This window comes from Chiloscyllium plagiosum, unplaced genomic scaffold (genome assembly GCF_037043375.1).
Source record: "Chiloscyllium plagiosum isolate Xiang-an unplaced genomic scaffold, Cpla_swu_hap1 HiC_scaffold_23, whole genome shotgun sequence".
Classification (NCBI taxonomy): domain Eukaryota; kingdom Metazoa; phylum Chordata; class Chondrichthyes; order Orectolobiformes; family Hemiscylliidae; genus Chiloscyllium; species Chiloscyllium plagiosum.
Window position 1 is genome coordinate 13,136,876 of NW_028270161.1, and position 16,031 is coordinate 13,152,906.

General features: G+C 42.3%; 1 protein-coding gene and 1 long non-coding RNA gene across 6 annotated transcripts in view; both read left to right on the forward strand.

The window, feature by feature from the left end:
- The window catches only part of LOC148145814 (uncharacterized), a 36,443-nt gene extending 30,894 nt beyond the window's left edge, over positions 1-5,549 (forward strand). Inside the window, exon 3 of the long non-coding RNA XR_015761056.1 lies at positions 5,421-5,549. This is a non-coding gene — a long non-coding RNA (uncharacterized LOC148145814). The remainder of the gene's footprint in view (positions 1-5,420) is intronic.
- Positions 5,550-11,311: 5,762 nt separating this feature from the next.
- The window catches only part of LOC122561838 (uncharacterized), a 104,997-nt gene continuing 100,277 nt past the window's right edge, over positions 11,312-16,031 (forward strand). For 3 of the 5 annotated variants that reach the window (XM_087999368.1, XM_043714065.2, XM_043714066.2), the window contains exon 1: positions 11,313-11,708. Coding sequence is in view for 3 of the 5 variants with exons in the window: in XM_043714065.2 (XP_043570000.2) it covers positions 11,633-11,708 (76 nt within the window). In the remaining 2 variants the exon portion in view is untranslated. Of the gene's footprint in view, positions 11,709-16,031 lie in introns of all 5 variants that reach the window. The other 2 variants (XM_043714070.2, XM_087999369.1) reach the window with 2 other exon arrangements.

Below are 16,031 nucleotides of genomic sequence, written 5' to 3' on the forward strand. Positions count from 1 at the left end.
GAACTAATACTATTTATACATCTCCTCACACAAATATTCTCTTAGCAACAAACTTAGCAGAAACAGTGACTTGGTGGCAGATAGCACAGACACAACAATTCGGGTTTTCTATTCAACTCAGCACTGTTACACAATGAAATATTACAATGTATAGGATCTCACCTTGGTTTGCAACAAGCAAGGATTCATTTGTGTAAATGATCCTTGATATTAGACAACCGAAATTGAAAGCACTAAGATTGGAACAGAAAGTTCAAAGACTTGTGTATGTTACAAAACAATTGGGAAATCAATTTTACATAGACATATTTTTACTACTTGTTTCTATATAACTTTGAAACGATCTTGTTGCCATTAAATCATTTATAAAGTTGTAAATAATGAAGTTAAAAAGCACACAACACCAGGTTATAGTCCAACCTGGGTCTTTGTCTGTGTGTGTGTCTGTCTGGGCTGGGGGTTGTGGGTGTGAGAAAGTGTGTGTGTGTGTGTGTAGTAGTGCAGAGTGTCTTAAGTCTGTAAGTCTGATAGCTAAGTTCGGTACCCATAGGGAGGGCCTCAACCGGGACCTTGGGTTCATGTCACATTACAGGTGATCACCATTTCACTACACACACACACATATTCCTACACACACGCATTCTCACATACACACGGACACAGGTACACACAGACGCGCACACAGACACCCACACACACCCTTATAGACACACACACTCCCACACTTACACATGCACCCCCTCACAGACTTAAGACACTCTGCACTCACTACACACACACGCACACTTTCTCACGCTCACAACCCACACCCCAGACAGACAGACACACACACACACAGACAGACAAAGACCCACATGCATACATATATTTTGTGGGGTGAATTTGTACTTGCAGAGTTACATTGCATTTTGCTCAAAAACTGCATACATTCATGTAGAACTCTGAGCTCAAAAACTGCATGAATCTATGTAAAACTCTGTTATCTCACTTTTTAGATTAGAATCAATCTAAACATCAGGTCATAGACAGAGAACACAGGGGGGCTAACACCTTCAACATATTGTCTAACTATCACCATTGTTAACAGCTAACCCAAGAATGCAACTTTTAAAAAAAGGTTTTGTGATTTACACATGAAAGAAGTGAAACTATCATTGTATTCTAACAGATGAAAGGCTTAACAGACAATCAATTTTTCAATGTATAATTTCAGTTACATCACACTGTAAATTTTTGCTATAAATTCTGTGTATTAGGATCAAGCCCTCCACTATCACCTGATGAAGGAGCGTCGCTCCGAAAGCTAGTGTGCTTCTAATTAAACCTGTTGGACTATAACCTGGTGTGTGATTTTTAACTTTGTACACCCCAGTCCAACACCGGCATCTCCAAATCATAAATAAGGAAGTTAGGGTATGCAATTTAAATTAAAGATGAGCAAAAAGAATCTTCTTAGTTCTTACTGACACCCATTCAAATGATGTTTTTATAGACCCGTCTTCATATATAACATTTTACATATACATAATTATTACAACAGTGACTACCCTTCATAAAAATGTACTTCCTTGGAATGTGAGCTGGTCTTGGAAAGTGCTATGCAAATGTAAATCTTTCTTCTGATCAATGTCAATAAAGTAAATTTAGCTTTGTATACTCTCTCATTATTTAAGATTTACAAGGATGTTGCCAGGGTTGGAGGATTTGAGCTATAGGGAGGGTCTGAATAGGCTTGGGCTGTTTTCCCTGGAGCGTCGAAGGCTGAGGAGTAACCTCACAGAGGTTTATAAAATCATGAAGGGCATGGATAGGTTAAATGGACAAAGTCTTTTCTCTGGGGTGGAGGAGTCCAGAACTAGAGGACATAGGTTTATGGTGAGAGGGGAAACATATAAAAGGGACCTAAGGGGCAATTTCTTCATGTAGAGGGTGGTGCATGTATGGAATGAGCTACCAGAGGAAGAGGTGGAGGCTGGTACAATTGCACCATTGAAAAGGCATCTGGATGAGTATATGAATAGGAAGAGTTTAGAGGGGTATGGGCCAAGTGCTGGCAAATGGGACTAGATTAGGTTGGGATATCTGGTTGGCATAGATGAGTTGGATCGAAGGGTCTGTTTCCGTGCTGTACTTCTCTATGACTCTAATAGGTCCTAATGTTGCATATGTTCCAAATCAGATCTGCATTCCTATTGTACAATTCACGACCATAGAATCAAGCAAATCGTATAAATTAAATCAACCACTCTTAGATGTCAATAGAGATTACAAAATCCTTTTCAATCACCAATAGATCTGATCAAACTTCCACATAGAGTTATAGAGTCACAGAATCATAGAGATATACAGCACAGAAACAGACCCTTCGGTCTAACTCATCTATGCCAATCAGATTCCTACATAATTCTAATTCCATTTGCCAGCATTTGGCTCATATCCCACAAAACCCTTCCTATTCATATACTCATCCTTTAAATGTTGGAATCTTACCAGCCTCCACCACTTCCTCTGGCAGCTCATTCCATACATGTACCACCCTCTGCATGAAAATATTGCCACTTAGTCCCCTTTTATATCTTTAGCCTCTCACCTTAAACCTATACCCTCTAGTTTTGGACTCCTTCACTCTGGGGAAAATACTCGTTTAGTGTCTCACCCATCTCCTGCAGTTCCACATGTAGGCAGCCTTGCTAAATTTTAAGATGCCCTCTTTTCTCCCTAGTTACCCTTTTTTTCCTTAATGTATTTGTAGAATCCCTTTGAATTCTCCTTAACCATATTTGCCAAAGCTATTTCATGTCCCATATTTCCCCTCCTGATTTCCCTCTTAAGTATACTCTTACTGCCTTTGATTTTCAAGAATCAACCTTAGAATAGCTGGTAAATATAGGTTAGAGGAGTCAGTGTAAATTCAAAGTAAAGTACATAGAGTCATAGAGATGTACAGCACGGAATCAGACCCTTCCATCCAATTCGTCCATGCTGACCAGATATCCCAACCCAATCTAGTTCCACCTGCCAGTACCTGGCCGATATCCGTCCAAACCCTTCTGATTCATATACCCATCCAGATGTCTTTTAAATATTGCAATTGTACTGGCCTCCACCACATCCTCTGGCAGCTCATTCCATACACGTACTACCCTCTGCATGAAAACGTTACCCCTTAGGTCTCTTTTTTTTATCTTTCCCCTCTCACTCTAAACCTATGCCATCTAGTTCTGGACTCCCCCAACCCAGGGAAAAGACTCTGTCTATTTATCCTATCCATGCCCCTTATAATTTTGTAAACCTCTATAAAAGGTCACCCTTCAGCTTCTGATGCTCCAGGGTAAAGAGCTCCAGCCTGTTCAACCTCTCCCTATAGCTCAAATCCTCCAACCCTGGCAACATCCTTGTAAATCTTTTCTGAACCCTTTCAAGTTTCACAACATCCTTCCAATAGGAAGAAGACCAGAATTGCATGCAATATTCCAATAGTGGCCTAAGCAATATCCTGTACAGCCGCAACATGATCTCCCAACTCCTGTACTCAATACTCTGACCAATAAAGGAAAGCATACCAAATGCCTTCTTCACTATCCTATCTACCTGCGACTCCACTTTCAAGGAGCTATGAACCTGCACTCCAAGATCTCTTTGTTCAGCAACACTCCCTAGGACCTTACCATTAAGTGTATAAGTCCTGCTAAGATTTTCTTTCCCAAAATGGAGCACCTTGCATTTATCTAAATTAAACTCCATCTGCCACTTCTCAGCCCATTGGCCCAAGATCCCATTGTAACCTGAGGTAACCTTCTTTGCAGTCTACACCTCCAATTTTGGTGTCATCTGAAAACTTACTAACTATACTTCTTATGCTCACATCCAAATCATTTATATAAATGACGAAAACTAGTCCTTGTGGGATCCACTGGTCACAGGCCTCCAGTCTGAAAAACAACGCTCCACCACCACCACCCTCTGTCTTCTACCTTTGAGCTAGTTCTGTATCCAAATGGCTAGTTCTCCCTGTATTCCATGAGACCTAACCTTGCTCACCAGTCTCCCATGGGGAACCTTGTCGAGCGCCTTACTGAAGTCCATATAGATCACATCTACCACTCTGCCCTCATCTATCCTCTTTGTTACTTCTTCAAAAAACTCAATCAAGTTTGTGAGACATGATTTCTCACAAACAAAGCCATGTTGACTATCCCTAATCAGTTCTTGCCTTTCCAAATACATGTACATCCTGTCCCTCAGGATTCCCTCCAACAACTTGCCCACCACCGACGTCAGGCTCATTGGTCGATAGTTCCCTGGCTTGTCCTTACCACCTTTCTTAAACAACAGCGCCATGTTAGCCAACCTCCAGTCTTCTGGCACCTCACCTGTGACTATCGATGATACAAATATCTCAGTAAGATCTTTCCTAATTATGCTTGAACAACATATTTCCTAACCAAGAACTCTGTTTTTGGGAAAATCAAATAATGGTGGCTGGTTTCTATGTTAGCAAGGGAAGACTCAATGCTCACTCAATTATTGAGTGTAGATACATAATTGCTTATCACACTAATATTAATCACCATTGAGGCTGGCAGTGAGTCACTGACATGATTTCAGATCTTAGTCATTTTCATGGGATTAACAATTTACATTAACAATTATACATTCCACTGCGAGATTGCTTTCCAGTGACAAACCGCAAAAACCTAAGCTAAATATTTAATTTGCTCAAAGCAACAGGTTGCCATTTGTGTTCTTATACTCATTCAGTTTTCAAGAAAATAAGATAATTGTAAAGGTGATAGAGTTTATGAAAACACCCACAGACTTGTTTTAGCGAGCTTATTCTGGTCGTGATTATAACTCCAATTTTATGATTTATAGTTATAATTGTAATTATTGATAGAAATTTCTACATTTATTTTCATCCTTAATTCTTCTGGAGGATATGAATTTACAGCATCAAGAGATCAGCTATTTATTTCAGGTACACTAGAGACAGTCGCTTGTAGAGGATCATCTTGGAAGTGAGAGTTCTTCATCATTATTTTTAATTGCAATCCAGGAAATAAACCCAAAGAATTTTGTACCCAAGGCAAGCGTACAAGAAAGGGTTCTGAGGAAATATTAACTCTGATTTGTCTCTACTGACGCTTCCAGACCTGCTGAGCTTTTCCAACAGTTTCTGGTTTTGTTTCTGATTTACAGCATTGAAGTTCTTTTAGTTTTTATTTTGTATAAGAAAGGGAAAAATTTTCTTCAGTTAGAAAATGGCTGGTGACAAGCACCTTAACATTTAAGTTATTTTTAAAAATGGCACAAATATGAATTCATAATGAACGCCTGAACTGAGATCAAAAGTAACCAACAATATACAATATAAGATTGGCATTGTTAATTTATGTTCTTACTTGTCACATTTGTTTCAGCACAGATCCGTGTAAACTAAGTTAAGATCCATCTAATGCCACAACAAATTGTGAGTCCATTGTTAATGGAACCCCATTGTAGTTCCTGGATCACCCTGGAGTTGGGAGCAACAAACAAATGTCAAGGAATCAGAACTCAATATTCAGAAACCAGAAAAGGGTTATGCTGGGTTATCTGAAACACAGCACCACTCCAGCACCAATGATGAAAGGAGGTTGTCTCTTCATGATTTATTCTTGGATATGGCCATCACTTGAAAGTATGGAAATTATCGCCCACTCCTCTCTACCCTTGAGGAGTTCATGTCCAGGTTTTCCTGCAGCAGATGGTGCAGGTGTTCCCAAAGTACTGTTCAGGGAAAGCTTCAAGATATTGAGCCAGTAACAATTGGTCAGAAAACATATCTTGATACCGAAACACTGATGTGTATGTGAGATGTGCAAGAACTAAGGATATTTTTCCACATGCAGTTTCAAATAATCTTTCTATATGGAGGCCTGAATTATTTACCCAATCAGATGCTGGCTAGTCTACTGTTGATTTTTCAGTTGTCATCTCAGACTTTCAACCTTCGTTTTGTTTTGAAGTTTTTTTTTCTCCCAAAGACATTTCAATAACAAATAATGCCTTGCTCTTCATCTCCATTTTCTGATGAATATTCTATGCATGTAATCTTTTTAAATACATGAATATATATTTATAATTCATAAATTTTACATACTGCTTTAACTTTTTGTTTTGCTTTTTAATCAAGTAAGAACATAAATGTGGTGCACAGACATTGCAAGCCTGGGCAGCCATTGCTCCCTAAACCTTGAATTCATCACCATCAAATGCCCCCCCTTCTATCTACTACGGGAATTTACCGCTGCTATACTAACTGCTGTGTACATACCGCCACAAGCAAAAGTTGAGGAAGTTCTGGATGTGCTGTACTCCACCACTAACACCCTGGAGACGGAACACCCCGAGGCTCTGATTATTGTAACTGGCGACTTCAATCATGCCAATCTAAGGAAGGTGTTGCCTAGGTACCACCAGAACATTACCTGCCCCACCAGGGGCCCGAACATTTTAGAGCACTGCTACACCATTGTGAAAGATGCCTACTGCTCCATCCTCCACCCTCATTTCGGGAAGTCCGACCACAATGCCATGTTTCTTCTCCCGGCTTACAGGCAAACGTTCAGGCAGGAGACCCCCTCGCAGACACAGGTCCAGTGCTGGTCAGAGGAGGGAGAGGATCAACTCCGGTGCCATCTGGAATTGGCTGATTGGGCCATGTTCAAACAGTCTGCAGGTACCTTGGACAAGTACACCACTACCGTCACAGACTTTATCAGCAAGTGTATGGAGGACTGCATACCGAGGAAGTCAATCCAGGTGTTCACCATCAGGAAACCCTGGAAAAATCAAGACATACAGAAACTGCTAAAAACCAGGTGTGCAGCTTTCAGATCAGGAGACCCACTCAAGTATAAGGAATCCAAATATGATATTCGTAGAGCCATTAAGACAGACAAGGACCAATACTGATCCAAACTAGAGACCCAGACAGACACTCGGCCATATGGCAAGGACTGAATGACGTCACAGGTTCTAAAAAGAGACAGTGCAAGATAGCAGACGGTGACATATCCCTCCCAGATCATCTCAACGCCTTCTATGCTCGCTTTGAACAGAATTTCGGCGGAGAGGTAACACCTATTCCGACAAGTCCTGATGAATCTATCCCAACAGTCATTGCATCAGAGGTCAGATCAGTTTTCCTTCATGTGAATCCAAGGAAAGGAATGGGATTGACAGAGTACCAGACCGTGCACTCAGAGCATGAGCAGATCCATTGGGAGAGGTCTTCTCAGACATCTTCAACCTCTACCTGCAGCCGGCCACTGTTCCTGCCTGTTTCAAAGGGCCAACATCATCCTGTGCCTAAGAAAGCTCATCCAGCATGTCTCAATGACCACTGCCCAGTGGCCCTAACTTGGGTGGTCATGAAGTGCTTTGAAAGGCTGGTCATGACATTAATCAACTCCAGCCTCCCCACTACTCTTGACCCACTCCAATTTGCCTATCGGACCAACAGATCCACATCAGATGACATATCTTTGCCCTTCACTCCTCCCTGGAACATCTTGACACCAAGAACAGCTACATAAGAATCCTACTCATTGATGACAGTTCAGCATTCAACACTATTATTTCCTCAAGACTGATCTCAGACATAGCTCCACTATCTGTAACTGGATCCTCAGTTTCCTGACACACAGGCCACAAACAGTGAAGATTGGGGACAATATTTCATCTCACTGACACTCACTAACACTCCCAGGGGTGCGTACTCAGCCCCTTACTGTACTCACTGTATACTCATCACTGCATCACAAAATACCAGACTAATGCCATTTACAAGTTCGCTGATGACACCACCATAGTTGGTCAAATCTCAGATGATGAGGAAACAGACTACAGACGGGAGGTGGAAACCTGGAAAAATGGTGCACTGAGAACAACCTAGCTCTCAATGGCAGCAAAACCAAGAATCTCATTATTGACTTTCGGTGGGATGTTACTCATGCCCCCTACACATTAACAGCACAGAGGTGGAATGAGTGGAGAGTGTCAAGCTCCTGGGAGTGGTCATCCACAACAAGCTTTCTTGGACTCTTCATGTGGACACACTGGTTACAAAGGCCCAACAACTTCTCTTCTTCCTCAGGCAGCTGAGGAAATTTGGCATCACGTCAAATAACCTTGCCAGCTTCTATAGGTCCGCCACTGATAGCATTCTGTCTGGCTGTATCACTACCTGGTATGGCAAATGTACCATTCAAGATCGGAGGTGGTTACAGTGGAGAACTCGGCCTGGACAATCACAAAGGCCAACCTCCCATTTATAGAATCCATCTACCAGGCCCGCCATCAAGGAAAGGCCGCCAGAATTCACAAAGATCCATCCCACCCTGGCAAATGTTTTTCTATAACCTCTACCATCAGGGAGAAGGTACAGAAGCCTGAACGCCTGCACCAACCAGTTTTGAAATATTTTTTACCCTTCTCTTGTTAGAATACTGAATGGACTCACAAGCTCTTAACATTCACCTGTACCTGTGTTTTTGTTTTGCCGCTGTTTACCTATTATTTACTTATCTATGCTACTTAACTCTGTGATCTGCCTGTATTGCTCGCAAGACAAAGCTTTTCACTGTGCCTCGGTACAGGTGACAATAAATTCAATTCAAATTCAAACTGTACTCCTTGTTGAGCTAAAATGGGACAAAAACACATAGAACATAGAACATTACAGCGCAGTACAGGCCCTTCGGCCCTCGATATTGCGCCAACCTGTCATACCAATCTGAAGCCCATCCCACCTACACTATTCCATGTGCGTCCATATGCTTGTCCAATGACGATTTAAATGTACTTAAAGTTGGCGAATCTACTACTGTTGCAGGCAAAGCATTCCATAAAGCATTTCTTTACTCTCTGAGTAAAGAAACTACCTCTGACATGTGTCCTATATCTATCACCCCTCAATTTAAAGCTATGCCCCCTCGTGCTCCCCGTCACCATTCTTGGAAAAAGGCTCTCCCTGTCCACTCTATCTAACCCGCTGATTATCTTATATGTCTCTGTTAAGTCACCTCTCAACCTTCTTCTCTCTAACGAAAACAGCCTCAAGTCATAAAGTCATAGAGTCATGGAGATGTACAGCATGGAAACAGACCCTTCGGTCCCTCAGCCTTTCCTCGTAAGACCTTCCCTCCATACCAGGCAACATCCTAGTAAATCTCCTCTGCACCCTTTCCAAAGCTTCTACATCCTTCTTATAATGCGGTGACCAGAACTGTACACAATACTCCAAGTGCAGCCGCACCAAAGTTTTGTACAGCTGCAGCATGACCTCATGGTTCCGGAACTCGATCCCTCTATTAATAAAAGCTAAAACACTGTATGCCTTCTTAACAACCCTGTCAACCTGGGTGGCAACTTTCAAGGATCTGTGTACTTGGACACCGAGATCTCTCTGCTCATGACAATATTTAATATGTAAAGGCTCAATGTAGACATTAATAAAGGAGTTTTCTTGAACCAACAGTTTCTTGACACAAGGTAATTGCAAACAATTGGCGGTGATGCTAGTGCTGAAATAATTAAGATGAGAACAAAGCCACAAATGAAGCTTCATGCAGCAGACAAACAGAGCCATGTGCAGAGCTGAGTGATGAAGGTGGAGAAAGGTAATGGTCTAATTAAAGTTAAACATGGAACTCATTAGCATAGGAATAGTTGAAATGCCTAGCGTGGAGGCAGAAGGGATAAAGGGATAAGTGGATGGTATGAGATGAAGAAACCCAGAAATGTGGTTAAGGTGGAGCATAAATGCCAAGATGAACTTAATGTTTTTGCGCTATAAGAGTCATAGGGCAGAATTTAATGTAGCTGATGGAACTTACCTGCCAACTGAGCCAGGAAGGCCGTCAGGCATCTAATAAGGCAGCAGCAGCAGACCTTCCCTGAAATGGTGGACCCTGGAAGCAAAATGCCTCTCCCCCCCCCCCCCCCAACACAACTGGCCATCAGCACCCCTCAAACGCAACTGACTATCAGGAGGTGAGCAACTGTCTGTTGCTCAGCAGCACTACTGTGGAGGCTGTGGCTACTGAACTCACCTTAGGACCAGGATAGCCAAGGGACGCAATCAGACCACAGATGAATTGTTGCGGGAAGGGGATTGTGGGGTTGGGGAAGGGGATTGGCAGAATGGTTGGGATGGGGTGGGTGTGCTCTCAGCAAACCACCCCTTTCCTGATGCTCGGCCCTTCCATCAGGGACTGTGCCTGATCATGAAAATTACCCTTCCCACAGCTTTCCAATGGCAGGTCCTCTGCCTACTCCTGAGTGAATACCAGCAGTGGTGGGATGAAACCTTTAAGTGGACAAGAGTTCCCATTTAAGGGTCTCATTTGATAACAAGGCAGGGAGGCCATCCATGAGGTTTCAGGGCACAGACTTAACCTAGGCAGGAACAGCATGGGAAAGGGTGTTCCTGTCCTCCCTTCTGATTAAATGCTCCTCAGATGGCGGACATTAAATTTCATCCACAAAATCATCACAGGCTATTCAGCCCATCGAATCTGTGCTGGTTATTATTCAGATAATTGCCTATTCTGTCCGAAATCTGTAAACGAGAGTCTGGGATTTGTGAAGACCTCTCTGTGTATGGGATTGACAGTAGAGCAGACAGACCGTAATGCCCTTCGAGCCTGTTCAGGTATTCAAAGAAACTGATTGGCCTGGCTGTGATCTCAACTCCACTTTATTGTCTGTACCCTTCTTCCCTAGTAACTCTGGAATATGACTCACAGTGTGGGCAGTGAGAGTCGGCGGAGGGGGAGATGAGTGTTATTATATGTGATGCTGTGAGGTTAGAGTCATGGTGAGATTCTGAGGGAGTGCACATTTGCTCCGTCGGGGGCCAGTGAGGTGGAAAGGAGGGGGCAATTGTGACAGGATCCTTTGGAACCCGCACTTGAAGGTAAACACAATGTGTCACAATGTAACCACAGAAAGGCGACACTAGCGTCACTGGATACATTGTAGCGACAGAGAGCAATAAATACGTTGTTGCAACACTGTGGTGATTGATGTATTGTAGCCGAAGCCATTTAGCTTCTCTAAGTTCTCAAAAAGAGAAATTCCTTGGAAAGTTTCCCTCAAAAACGAAAAAGTATCATCCTCGGGACTTGGTGCTGCAGTTTCACTGAATGCTGAGGCCTTGCCAATGTGAAAGATTGAGATCAGCAGGGTTCACAGATTGTTCAGGAAGTGCTGCCACGCTCCTCCTTTTTCGCGATCATGTTCAATGGCGCACCAAGCTTTCTGTTTCTGTATATCCTTCCTGATGTAGTACTTCCGCCTGGATGCAAGAAGCTGCACGTTATTCGCCGTCGACGGCGCCGAAGTTTCTGCAGTGATTTGTTCAGTTTAAATTGACTGACGGTGTAATTTTCTTCAGGTTTGGCTGCGCCTGAGCTGCGATCTCCCTTGTCCCCCACCCCCGGGGAAATGTCAGCTTTGTCCTGATCGAGGACATCTCGCTCCTTTCTCCGATGCCGATTCTCCTCACGTGGAGTTTTTCATTTTCTTGTACGTTGAGAAGCAACAAGACAGACTTGCTCTCCCGGCCTGCGAGGGGACGCGTGAGATGATGCCCTCTCCTCCTGGTCGCTCGCTGAGTTGTCAGGAACCGTGTCCCTCAGCTCGAGTCGGCTCTCCTCCAGGTGAGTGAGCGACTGATCTCAACTCGACCGGCTCCTTAACATGCAAAACAAGAAAGTGCCGGAGAAACTCCGAGGCGAGAAAGAGAGTTAGTGTTTCCAAACCAATACCAACCTTTACTTCAGAATTGAAGACTTGGAAAAGTGATTTTTTTTTATTCACTGTACACAGTAGCCTAGTTCCTTCCTCAGAGCTAGTTGGGCCAGGCCTAAGAAAGTTGCATTGTACCTGTTATCAGTGTCTGGAATGTAGCTATTTTATAAAAGTCGCCAGTGATTCAACGTTTGAAAACCTTAAAAGTATTTGGGAATCTTTTGAGCTGTTAGACGAAATCAAAACAGTTATGAGAGTAGAATTTGTGCGTTAGAATGTAATCCTTTTGTCCTTTTGTCCTCTTGTATTTCCTCGGGATATATATCATTAGTGTAACAGCCATTTAAAAACGTTGAGTTATGCTTACTGTTTGACCTTATTATTTTTTATTATTTAGTGGCAAATAGACTGATTTTGGACACCCTTCACCAGGGGTGGTGTTATAACACCACGTCTGGTGAAAAGGCATCATTATGGTGTGACAGGTTTACATTGGCAGTTTCTATCGCAAGTGTGATAGAGAAATTTTATCATGGAAATCTAAAACTAAAGACTTAACTACAGCTTTAAAATAAGGAGTGAATTATGTCCGTCCTTATATGCACTCATTCAAATCTCCTGAAATCTATTATTAGTCTTCATTCCTCATGAATGATAAGCTCCTGTTAAAATGCTAAAAATGTTCTTTTTTGGTCAGAGACAAGACTACATCAAATCCACACAGTTAATCAATTATCCCCCTTGTAGCAAATTGAGAGGAAACATTTTTCAAGAGTTCCCTCCCTAACAGCGTTGTGGGTGTACCAGCACTACATGTACTGCAGTGGTTCAAGCACACAGCTTCCCGTTAATAAATGCCCAGCTTGGCCACATTCCATGAACGGCATTTTAAAAAGTGAGATGAATCAAGTTTTAACTTGGGTCTTCAATCCTGCGATCAGAGTGAACTTCGTAGTATTACATTATTTATGTATTTCATGGTTTATGAGCATCAGGTTGTCTTAGTACAGTAGAGTTCAAAACCAATTTTGACCGAGATTGTTCTGGATTTCTGGTTTTGCCAGATGTTGGGTTGAGCAATTGGTGCCAACGTGTAGGGATAGACTAGTGTGCGATGTGGCAAAACTGATAAATATACAAACATATGAGATAGGAGCATGAGTAAGCCCCCTCAATTCAATAAGATAATGGCTGGTCTGAATATAACCTGAACTTTACATTCCCACCTACATCTCAGTAGTCTATCACCTTTTTGCTGAACAATAATGTTTTTTTCAGCCTTCAAAATATTCAAGATGCAACTTCCACAACTTTTTGAAGAAGGGAATTCGACAGACCCTCTGAGAGAAAGAAATTTAGAATTAGTTTTAATTGTCATCTGTACTCAAGTGCAGCGAAGTACAGTGAAAAGTTTGAAATGTTGCCATTCATGGCACCATCTTAGGTACAAGGTACTTAGGGATGAAAACGAACCTTCCAGCTCAGCTAGCAAACCTATATCCAGAACCTCAACCTGAGTTACAAACATTCTCAAAACTTGCTAACAAGGCGCTTAGGTAATATATCCTAGCTAAAGTGTAGATAAAGAAATAATTTAAAAGTTCAACATTACAAGTACTTGGTTATAGTCCAACAGGTTTTTTTGGAAGCACTAGTTTTCAGAGCACTGCTCCTTCAGCTACCTGATGAAGGAGCAGCACTCTGAAAGCCAGTGTTTCCAAATAAACTTATTGGACTATAACTCTGGTGTTGTGTGACTTTTAACTTTGTCCACCCCAGTCCAACATCAGCTCCTCCACATCATTACAGTTCTTGTTAGTATAAAGTAGTAAGTAAGAAATAAAGTTAAAAGTTCCAAATTGCAGTCCTCCTTTAACCATGGCCCTGCAGTTGCTCCACACTGGCTTTACCCGTGCTGGGCTCGATCTCCCTCCTGTGCAGAGTTTGACGTCTTGATTTCCATGCCTCTGCATTGCAGTCTCGCTGCTGAAATCCATTCCTCTCTCCTGGTCTGGTCTCTCTCTCTCTCTCAATCCCTGTGCCCCACCCCCCCATCCCCCTCCCACACCACCCCCACCCCACTGCCATCCAGCTGCCTTGCCACGGGCTGCCAGGGTCTTGCGGAGATGCTGCTCTGAGTCCCTAGCCATTTCCACAATGCCGCCATATGCCAGAGTTCTGCCTGGGCATACCAGCCACCTCATGGCCAACCAGCAAAGTGCCCACTCTAAACCCCCAGCCGCTGCTGTTGTTGCCCATGGCCCCATTGTCAAGTGCCATCCAGAAGATACGTAGAGAGAAAAACAAAGAAAAGCAGTTAGAGCGGAGGAACTTTGGCTCAGGGGTCCTGCTGTGCTGCCATATTGAAACTGTGCCTCATCTCAGCCTCAAATGGGTGACACCTTTTTAAACAGTGACTCCTAGTCCATTTCCCAATTGAACCAACGTGGCATCTAGTTGAATTAACCATGTAACTTCTGTTATTTTACTCAACTAAAATTGATGCATGGCACATTCTGAAAATGTCCAATTTTTGAACGACTGGTTTTGAATAGCCAGATTTGTGATACTGTACCTCATGTAGTGTCGTGAGGTTTAAGGTTTAAGCTGTACTCCAGGTTTCAGCATGTCCTGTAATCTCTGTTGACATTCAAGTGAGGTAGCTGAACGAGTTTTGTATTGTCAATGGTACAGTCTTTCAGATGAAAGTTTAAATTGAGGGCATGTTTGCCCATTCAGGAGCTGTTGAGGCCACCAGTTGTCCCTCAAATGACCTGACTAAAAGCAAGTTAGTTGGTTATGTATCACATGGTTACTTGGTGGAACTTGTGGACATTTTAGCTTCAGGACTTGCTGAGAAAATAAGTGATTGAACTTCAGAAGCGGTTAATTTACAGTGACAGACTGAGGGCGTGAAAAGTACAAGATCAAACGTGAAGAGGGAGGGAACCCCTTCAGTTTATACAAGTTCTGTAAGCGTTTCACAGATCCAAAGTTGTTTATTAATTCATATAATATGGAATTAAAATCATTGCATTTTGCCATGAGTTTCAATTTTAATGAATATTGTATTATTGTGGCAACAGAGGACAGAATGCTGATTACATTAGCAAGATAAAACGTTCAGCAGGACGGAGAACAGTGAAACAGGTCAGATTACTAGTTAGAGACACTATAGTACGACAAGGTAGAATTCAAAAGAGGAAATGAGCCAAAGAAATCCATTTTAGGTTGACCTGAGAGATCACTCGATATAATAACAATTGAAACAAAAATTGGGAATGAAATTTATAAATGGGAAGCTCATACTAACAAAGGTCTATAATTGCAATGTAAAATTATAAAAGTAAATTAGGATAGAGAAAGGTCTGATTGAAACTATTCCTTTGGTTAGCATATTTCTACTCCAAATAGGAACATGGGAATGTAGGAATGGGTATGGATCATTCCGTTCCTCAAGCTGACTGTGCCATTCTGAATCATCACCAATTTATCTCGCTATCCCTGCATCCTTTTGATGTTATTGTATGGAAATCTATTATTATCTTTCTGTCTTGATGCTGCCCTTTCGGGTAGAGAATTACAAACACCCAATACCCTCAGAGTGAAGAAATTCCTAGCTTCCTCAGTCCTCGATGGCCTGCTCCTTATTCTCCGATGAGGTCACCTGTTTCTAGACTTTCCCTGCCAGGGGAAACATTCTTTCTGCATCCACCCAGTCAAGATCTCTAAGAACTTTGTAAGTTTCAATGAAGGCACCTTTCATTCTTCTAAACTGTACAGAATACAGGCCTGGTCTCATCAACCTCTTCTCATAGACATCTTTTCAGGAATTAGTCTAGTGAACATCCAACATACTCCCTCTCTCAGACAGATCATAAATAATATCTAGAAATAAAAGGGCCTTGAGTGGGTAGATTAAATAGAATGAAATATAAACATTCAGGCAATGATTATTGCTGCAAGGTATTCAGCCTTTTGAATGTCTGTTGTGGCCATAGTATTTATGTAGTTGGTTCAGTTACGTTTCTGGTTCATGGTATCTCTATGGAGGAGAATTGACTATGTGAATGCAGCTGATTATCAGGAGGACTGAATACCGTATTACCTGGGACTTGTGTGGCTGAATGTTACTTGCTGTTTATCAGCCACAGCCTGAAAGTTGTCCAGACTTTGCTGCAAGTGGACATGGACTACTTCATCACTTGAGCATCCTCAAGTGGACCCGAATA